Raw genomic sequence first — 9,966 nt, 5'->3', positions numbered from 1 at the left:
ACACTACAACAGGTTTCATCTTAGTATTCGTTATAGTCAAAATAATATGTATGTAATGTTTTTTCCCTAAAAAAAAAAACGCGCAGTATGAGGCCTGCAGGACATAAACAGCAAATACAAAGTTACAAAACTTATAATGTTCACAAGAGCTTAAGTTCATAAAAAGATCTAACACAACATTAGGTGATCATATATGTATTATTGTTGATTTATAATGGAATAAAAAAACATAACACTGAGTGTTAGCCGAGCACAACAGGAGGGTTAAACGACCTGCTGCTGTTCTGACAGCAGCAAAAGAGGATAGTGAAGCTCGGTAAACGTCAACTAATCGATATGTCGCCTCTTCGCTTCACTGTGTACAAATTATCGATCATAATCCGCATCGGTCACACAGCGCTTGTCTGATTATTCGCCCTCTCCACATAATCCTCAGAGTAAACTGAATTACAGCCCCCCATCCCCCCATCCCGTCTCTCTCTCTCTCTCTCTCTCTCTCTCTCTCTCTGCTCCCTCTCTGCCGAGTCTGGACGGTTGGCTGCGCGACCGAGTCTGAGGAGAAAGCAGGACTTTTTGGGCTGTTCGCTCACCGCCCTGTGCTGTTTTTTACTCCCGTGTGGTCTTTCAGTCTCTCAGGCAAACCGTGAGTACATTCCCATTACGCTTAAAGGCAGCGAAGACGGAGGAAAGTTTGGGAAGAACAGCATCTCCTTATTAAGAAGTTATGGCGCACATGTAACTGTGATGAGGATCCCTTCAGTCCGCTTACTGTGCACGGAGACGAAGTGAAGCAGTTTTAGCTATGAAATAACTGTTGCTTGAGGATGGGGCGGCATCGATAAGTACGAATTTTCATGCAGAAGCAAAGGAAAGCGAATGCGTTTTATTTCTAAAAGTGCAGTTTTGTCTTATTTTAGTGCGTTGCGCGTCCACGTCATGACGCTGTGGGGGAAAAATCAACGAAGGAAAAGGACCTGTAGGCTGTTTTTCATCGGCTCAGCAGTCAGTTGCATCTCACTGAGAAAGAAAAGTAGCGTTTTGAACGATTTTGTTTCCATTCAGGTCTAAAATGCTCATAGGAAAGCGCTGAAGACTTGAGCTTGTTTATCTCCGTGCAGAGCTCCACTCTTGAGCTTTTGCCAGATTTCCCCCATTTTAGTGGCCGTGTGCAGCCTGGGCCTCTGACTCTCTGTGGAAAGACAGAAATCCTTCTGTTTTACGCCCCTATATAGAGCATATAGCTGTCTTGCTTGTCTTATAAAGAGAGTATGCTCGAGATGCACTTTACAGCACATTATCTAGCTCTAATGTCTATTTGCAGTGATGAGACAGGCCTACAGGATAAGCTGTTTGTTAAAGCAGGAAAATATTAGAGTGTAGAGAAACCAGGAGGGGTTTTAGTGTAACCAGCAGCACAAGATGATTAGGCAGCCAGACTGAGCAAGCTGGGATTTGGATTTGGTTCAGGACATGAGGGTTAATGCATTAGGACACTTGGTCTGCTTTGTGTCAACCGTCAACACAATTGGCAGTAGCCTATTTCAGTCAAAAGAAGAAAGGGGATGATGGGGCTGGGCAATGTGACCGTGATCTTCATTGTGAAAAACTATATTGCAGTGTGTCACAGTAAGCTTTTCTGAGCGTATTGTGTATATCTTTAGTACCTAAACCACTTCTCAACTGCATATTGACCAAGAGCATAATTCGTCATGTTTAATTGGATTTAGGGTGGCACGGTATGTTATGGTAAATAATTGGATTCATACATTTAGATATTTTTAAACATGGCACTACTTCTTCTGTTCCAGTTTAATCAGATGTGAAAAATATTGTGACACATTGTATATTGGGAGAACTTTTTGAAGTATTGATTTCACACTTCTGCCATATCGCCAACAGATAGATAGATAAGTACTTTATTGATCCCAAAGGAAATTTAGCAGCCAGTAGCAGTCACACAACACTGGACAGTTATAATAATGAGGGTGATACAATATAAAAAGAATATATACAGAAAAACCTATCTACATGCATAGATATGAATAGAAATATACAAAAATATGCAGTCAGATCTATAACCTGAGATAAAAAGGCAGTGCAATAATGAATGTACAAGGAGGCACAGGTAACAGCATATAATGACAATACTGAATAAATATGTGCATATATTGGTACTGAAGTGTCTAATGTGTCTAGGTGTGGAGTTTCCAGATGTGCGATAATATATGTACAGTAAGGTGTCCATATGTGCAGATAGATAAAAATAAACCTATGATTTAGCATGAGATTCCTAATGGCTCTAGGGTGCGGAATAGCACTGGGCAATATTACAATACTCATTGTTATTGTAATAAATTACATCACAAACATAATACTTTTCTGAGCTTATCATATCGTCAGTGCTTAAAAACCAAATGCATGTTTAATTAAAATGACAGCGTAAATATGCGTGTTTTAATGCAGTGCAGTAAGTGTTGAATAAAAATAACTGCATTAATAATTGATATTGCATTTTAAATGTGGCATTACTGTTTTTTTTGTTTTTTTTTTCTCCCCCATTCACACATATTAAACCTTGTAATGCATATTGTGTCTTAAAGTATTTTATGTCATATTCTCCACCCTTAGTAAGGGCTAATATTGAGTTCACACACACGTGAGTTCTACAAACATAAACAGAGTATGTCTCTCTCCTCTCAGGTTTTCAGCGCACTCCAGTAGCCTACTAATTTCGAAGCAAAACACGTTTTGTAATATATTCATAGAAACTCGTTGGGTAAGCATGATAAGAGGATAACCTAGTCACGCTGACTTGGAGCCACAGCAAGCAGCACAGCGACTCAGAGTAATTAACAGTGCAGTGAGCGCTGAACTTAGAATGCTAATTTGGTCATGGCTCACCTGTATATGCCAGGGCTGTGCAAACCGTACATACTTACACTTTGTTGCCCGTTTTTTAGATGCACATTTGTTGCATCTCCACTCATATATCAGGTACACTTACCTGGATAGGATGGATAGGAACTATCCATCCATTTATGAAAAGGGACCACCATAGGACCATCACTTTAAGTGGTTTTCAGTGCAGCAGTGACACCAAAATTGTAGTGTTGCTACAGTGTTGTTTTTTTGTTTTCTTTAAAAATATGCACACCCACTGTCCACTTTATATGTACAATTAGAAACTGTAGCTCATCGTTTCCATCCACAATTTGTTAGGCATCCTTCAGCCCTTTATTAGTGGTTTCTGATCACAGGACCACTGTTGGCTGGATATTTTTGGAAGACTGTTCTCAGAGAGGTGGAAACCACAGAAACACTGCTGCACAACATACCAGAACCATTTCAGTGTCCCTGCTGTACCAGGAACGGCACACCACCCAAATAATCTAGTGGTATAATCTTTGTGTTCATTTTGTGTCTCAGATGCTGCGCCTGACTGCAGGACGAGTGGGGAGCCTGTTGTCCAGACGGGCAGTGGCAGCTCTCAGCACCAGCAGTACCAGGATGGCCAGCCATGGACACGGTAATAAGGAAACTGTTAGACGTGGACATACATGCAGGCAAATAAAGGAAAAACCAACCAGCATAGTGTCTTGGTAATGTGCTCGGCCACCATGAGTTGCAAATCTGTGGATCTGTACTGGAGGGATAGAACACTATTTTTCCCAAAAGATATTCCCTCAAATGGTGTTCTGATGGTGGGGGGAAAGTGCTGGTCCAAACACAGTACAAACTCACCTGGGTTGAGATCTGCTGGTTTTGAAGGCCTAGCACATGATTTACATCATTATTGTACTCATAAAACCATTTAATCACCCCTTGTGCCCTGTGGATGGGGGGCATTGTTGCCCTGGAGGCTGGAGACCACTCCCCTCAGGATAGAAATGCATCCTCATTGGTGATAAGTGATCAGTCAGAATAACTGTATATTGAATTGCAGTGACCCTTCCTCCGTGACCCATGGGACAGACACAAGGTCTGCGGGCCAAGTCACAGTCCTATTTGCCCCATGAAAATATTTGAATTCTCTATTAGCCCATTTCACCCTGAGATGCACTACAGTCCCCAGTATGCACTGCAACATAGTGTGCGTTCTGACCCCCAACAACAATCTCTGGGTCAGTGGTTACATAAAAAGAAAGGACGCCTGGTGTCTAGTTCAAGCATATAGGCAGTTTAAAAAAAAAAACCTAAAACAATTTATTTTTATTTAGAATATAGAAAAAGCATTTAATGCATATTTTGCTGTTGCCGTTTTGGCATATTTTGAATAAACAGTGGCCCATTCGAAAAAAAAAAAATGAAACAGCTGGCCCAAAGATTTGCTTACATTTTTTAATATGGCCCTTTTAGTGGTTATGTTCAACACCCCTGCTCTTAGAAGACCCAAGTCATGCCAGCAAAATATCCCTGCAGCCTAACAGAGCCACCAGACCCCCCATCCCCCATCTCCCCCACTGTAGGATTGATGCATTTATGCCTAGACCATTTTCTTGGTGTACAAAATGAGAATATGGTGCAGGAGGGCTCATCTGACTATCACTTTTAGACCAATGTCTATGGTTTTACACCACTTAACTCTCAAATGTGCTTGCGACCCCTCTGACTCGATCTGACCACGTCTGGCATTGATGTTATCAGTCACCTGAGGAACAGCTAACTCTATTTATTGATATCTTTCCCACAGATCTAAAGGCAGATGTCACTTGTCACTGTTAAGTAAAGCAGTCTTTGTGAATGAAGCTCCTGCCATCTCTCACAATGATGAACCCTCCTTCAGTGCCACTTCAGTCTTTTCTTTGCATCTTAAAATTATCCAAAATGTAGGTTAACTGGGCCTCCTCAGGATGTTTATACATGCTACAGAGCTTGGTAGGATATTAACTGATTCATTGTATCATGCAGTGCACCTGTCTAGAAGCAGCTGCACTCGTTTCTCCATTTATTAATTTAGACTTGTCAGTTAATGTCAGCTGTCTGTATATACATGCTTACATGCCTACATTACATAATGTTATGTGATCTTTTCATGTGGCAACAGGTACCTCAGGCAAATCATTTTATGCCACCTTGGTTCTTTATTTGTCCAGTAGGGGACACTCTCTCCTTTTTGGCACAATAAGAGTAAGTATCTGATGTCTTGCTATTTTTGTCACGCCATCTCACAGAAGTGTCAGAGCAGGCCGACATGTCAGTCCCCCTGTACTGGGATCGTCGGGATACCCCTCTACCGGACAGACCTTATCAGGACACTCTCAGTGATGCTGACAAGAGCCTGAAACAGAAGGAGAAAGGACCCTGGAACAATCTTTCAAATGAGGAGAAACTCGCCTGTTCGTATTTATTTTATGATTTGTCCATTTCTGAGGGATTTTTTTTTTTTCATTGGACACATTAAGTACATGTATATAAATATACATATACATATATATAACATATAAAGGATTATTTCAACTCTACACAGCACTGAAAATTACAATGCTTAGTGATACAATTAAACTAACAAGTTAAACCCACTGTTGTAACACTTTGAAGCATATGTCACACCTGCTGTTTTATGCTTTGCTCTCCTACATTATTTGATTGACAGCATTTTTTGCCTTTGGTTGCCTGTCCCAGTGTACAGGATTATGTTTAAAGAGACATATGCGGAGATGAAGAAGCCGTCCAACGAGTGGAAGACAGTAGTAGGAGGAATATTGTTCTTCGTCGGAATGACTGGCCTGGTTGTGCTCTGGCAGCGCATCTATGGTGAGGAGGACCAACACCGCCAATGGTTCTGGAGATTTACAATTTTGCATATATCCTGACTTTGTTAGTGGAAATGTGTCCAGTAAGTAAAATGTCAAGTAAGACATCAAAAATGTCACCTTTTATTTGATATCATGTATCATTTTGAATAATGGCTGTTTTGGTCCCTCCCATTTCAGGTGAGAATTAAGTGCTCATCAGTGGGTCCAGGCTTTCATTCCTATAAGAATAGACAGTTTACATTGCATTTCATGTAATTACTGAATAATAAGCCTTAGGATGTCATGGGCCTGGGGTAACTTGAGTATAACAGAATTAAGAGTACCTAGTAACGGGTCCTGATAACCAGCAACTTAATAATTATCTAATAGTTTGTTCGTGACTGTTAATTTTTGCATGCACCTGTATAATTATTAACACCCTGGTCTATTTTTTTTGTTCACATAGTTACAGGATACAGGAAACATACTTTTACACAGGCCACATTTTATTTTTTCCCCCCATTGTGTTAAATTCAGCAAATTAACAGTAAGTGTGCATTAAAAATGTGCAGAAGAGTGTTCTCTGTAGAGGATGTTTACTTTGAAAAATGTGGAAAAGTTTAAAAGCACCAAAGGTTTTGCATATGACTGTATAATAGTTAAATACTTTGATAAATGGTGCCATTTAAATTATTAACCATACAGGTAGTAGCATACAAATAATCACTAATTTTGAAATCAGTCGTCATAGTTTAACTTTGTTTATTTGACTTATAACACATATTATGCAACGTGAAATGTTAAGCATTTGCATAAAACATTTCATAATTATGGAAATTGTCTACATCCTGTTTTAAAGGACTAAGAAAATATTTACTGACTTGCTTGTTTGTGATGCATAAATTTTATTAATGATTAATCATTATGAAGTAGTTAATACACTTTTTTAAACATTAATCATCATTTATTGGGTTCCTTTTACAAAGATGGTTACAAAAATGGTTAATAATGCAAATGGTAGCACAAGAAACAAATTACTTATTAATAAGCTATTAGATAATGATTAAGTTTCTGTTTATAGGGACTTGTTACCATTTAATACTTTTGATTTTTCTCTTCACTGTCTCAGTTCTGAGAGATGGTTTTAGAAAACTCCTTATCCAATATGAGAAAACTAGGTTACCATAATAGACCATGTCAAAAAAGACAAATTTTTCATTAATTTTTTTTTTCCTCTTCAGTGTATCCTCCTCATCCTCGTACCTTTGATAAAGAGTGGGAGGCCAAGCAGGTGAAGAGAATGCTGGACATGCGGGTGAGCCCAGTGCAGGGCTTCTCTTCTAAATGGGACTATGAGAAGGGCCAGTGGAAGTAGATGCAGGGAGGGCAGCTGACAGTCTGACCTTTCATGGCCTGTTTAGGTACCTGCTGCACTTGATGCCATGAAGTGTGTCTCCTCCCATCCGTGTGACTACTCCGTCCACTCTGATATTCTATTACTTTGTTTAGAGGAGGCTTTATGTGACCGCACTTGTTATGGTGAGAGAAAATGTTGCTGACACAAACCCAAATATACTCAGTGACCTGAACAAGCTCCTACTGAGAGTTGTGTGTAATAAATCATTCAGTATAACTTACTATGCCTTAACCCTTCTGTTAACTCATCATACCTGTCATATTTCAGTGCTTTTTAATATTAAATTTCTCAAAGGCTGAAAAAGAACCCCACAGTTAAACTAACCAGGAAATATGGTATTTGTTGGTATTTCAGTCGAAGTCACACACACACACACACACACACATTTAATGAACACAAGCGCAGATGAATGTAGTGAGTTGAAATCGGTCTTTATTCACTTTTAATGATATCAGACATTTAGTCCTAAGACAAAACAATTCATTCAGGGATGGTGTTGTTTAAATAAACCCAAAGGCTTAAAAAAATAGTTTCTTTTTTTGTCTTCCTATTTTCATGTGAACTTGGCTAAATACAAACACAATGAGTAACAAAACACCTCAAAGAAATGGAGTTTTAAGGCCATAGGAAAGAACACTATGCGTTTACACCAAATATCATAAATAATATTTTCAAATCATCAGAAGGCTTTAAATATTTTCACTACGCAATTATGCTACTCTAAATGTCAATTTAAGTTAACTAGTTTACATAGTGTCGTGCCAAGGCTGGTCATTTCACTCTGAAGCACACTGCCAAGCTTTTCTCACACACTACCAATCCTTCAGTACACACACACACTCAACACACGCACATACAAAACACACACAGCATGCAAGCAGCAAATTTTCATTATATGGAATGTATTCTGTAAAATCAGTGTCTACAGAGCAGCGATAATATACATTAAGGGGCAGTTTTACATTTCCCCAGAGCTACGCCAGCTCTTTCTACGTCCTCTCTGTGGACTGCAACGTTAAATTTAGCTGGATCAAGAAAAAATACACCATCATTGGTATCTGATACTAGCACAAACTCTTTAAAATGTAACTTAATTCAGTTATGTACTGAGAATGTGCCAATAAAAACCACTCTTGTTTAAAGAGGAATTTCACTGATTTCAGACTTATTTCAAAACTTCCACAGAAATGATTCAGATGTAAACAAAGTTATTTGGAGTGGTATGATGTGAAATGTGCTGTTCAGGAGAAAATTAAAACTGTTCGCAACCAGTGATTGAAACCAGACGTGCGAAGCCTTTAGTGCCTCTAAAAGCTACCTCATGTTCATTTTAAAGTTTTTTTTTGTTTTGTTTTTTTTTTTAATGAAACTTGAATACGGTGCATGACAAATTTGAGAAAGGCTTTGGTCTAAAATACATAGATCTATGTTTTTAAATCTATTCCTGGCTAAGTGGTAAATACAGGTCATTGTAAAGCAAACCAGTCCTCAAGAAAACTCTTTCTGATTTCTTTCTGATTTACCACTATTTTACCATTTGTCAGAACAAAACTTTATATCTCCAAAATAGTAACTTTACAAGAGATGGGGGGAAAAAAAAAATACTTTTAATGTAAGTCAGTGGAACCAGACTTTTTTCAAGTCATTTTGGGTCATTTCTTTTAGTCCATTCATCAAGAAGTTTACACACAATGTAAAGGGCAACAGGTATTTTCAAATTATGTCAAGAAAATGGAGATGAGGTTTTCCTCTGACAACAGCGACACGTGCAGGTTCAGTGGTCATTTTGGATAGTAAGTAAAGTTTCCATCGTGGACACTGTGACCCCTGGTTCCTATTAGCACCACTGTAAACACAGTCTGAGGCGCTAAGTATCTCTGTAATGAACCACGTCACGTCAAACCACTCTGACTGACTTTGTTTACATCTGAACGTCTGGACTGCAGCCATCTTGAAAACTCAGGGGAATTCCTCCTTAAGGGCTTCACAATTACAGGCCTATACTAGTTGGGCTGTGTGAAAAACGACTAGAACATTGTAACCCAGCCCAGCCTGTGAAACCTTGAGGCGTTTGGATAGATGAGTGGGTTTCTAGGTTAAGTGTCTGCCGTTTTCACCCAGAAACCCCATTTTCCCCCCACTGGATCTCACTATGTGGGTTAAAGACGGTGAAAGTCACCTCTACCGCCGTTTCCCTCCGCCTGACTTCTTTACCCTCTATAAAATGCTCGACAAACCCCTTAGCGAATAAAACACGTCTTTGACTTTGGCGTTTCTTTTGAATTTAACGTGTTTTGAAGCCTAGCAATCGGTTTCTTATCTTCCCCTCAAATTTTTTCACGGTTTGACACGAGAGAGCGAGCGGAACAGCGGGGGAGCAGCGCTGAGTGACGAGCGGATAGAGCCGCCATGACAGCGAGAGCAAACAGTTTAACGCTCCGGTTAAAGAACAGACGGGAAGATGGAGAGATGACAGATTTTTAGTGGGTTTTAACGTCGCACCTGTCTGTGGATGCGATATATGAAGTGGCATGATGGGCAAACAACCTTAGGGCGAAACAAAAACGCGTGCTTGAGCCCATAGCACCACGAACAAACACAGTGATGTTTTGTTTGTGTGCCATACCTGTGCTGGCTTGCCAGGGGAATCTCCCCCAGTTCACTCTGGTTCATGTAGCCGGTCAGTTCTTCTACTGGACAATTTAGGTTAAACTGCCAACATTAGAATGTATGTGTTGGGAAATGTTTGGTCATGTGGTCTGGTCTTTAGTTTGGCCTTCAGTTTGATACCAGTCAAAGACCAAACGAATAGGC

At 39.6% G+C, this 9,966-nt stretch overlaps 1 protein-coding gene across 1 annotated transcript; it reads left to right on the top strand.

Annotated features, from left to right (window-relative positions):
• Positions 1-493: 493 nt before the first annotated feature.
• Positions 494-7,614, top strand: LOC118822078. The gene is made up of 5 exons (XM_036590907.1): positions 494-643; positions 3,427-3,526; positions 5,172-5,336; positions 5,623-5,754; positions 6,977-7,614. The coding sequence occupies exons 2-5, from the start codon at positions 3,427-3,429 to the stop codon at positions 7,108-7,110; spliced, it is 531 nt and encodes a 176-aa protein (XP_036446800.1). The 5' UTR covers positions 494-643; the 3' UTR covers positions 7,111-7,614.
• Positions 7,615-9,966: the final 2,352 nt, after the last annotated feature.

The sequence above is a fragment of the Colossoma macropomum genome, unplaced genomic scaffold, assembly GCF_904425465.1.
Source record: "Colossoma macropomum unplaced genomic scaffold, Colossoma_macropomum, whole genome shotgun sequence".
NCBI lineage: Eukaryota > Metazoa > Chordata > Actinopteri > Characiformes > Serrasalmidae > Colossoma > Colossoma macropomum.
This window is presented reverse-complemented; position numbering and strand designations above follow the sequence as displayed.

Bases quoted from the DNA above. Each gene is read 5' to 3' on its own strand.
- LOC118822078 (XM_036590907.1), top strand. From the start codon at position 3,427: ATGCTGCGCCTGACTGCAGGACGAGTGGGGAGCCTGTTGTCCAGACGG. The intron at 5,337-5,622 runs GTTCGTATTTAT...TGCCTGTCCCAG, and splicing joins AAATGAGGAGAAACTCGCCT to TGTACAGGATTATGTTTAAA. The intron at 5,755-6,976 runs GTGAGGAGGACC...TTTCCTCTTCAG, and splicing joins GCTCTGGCAGCGCATCTATG to TGTATCCTCCTCATCCTCGT.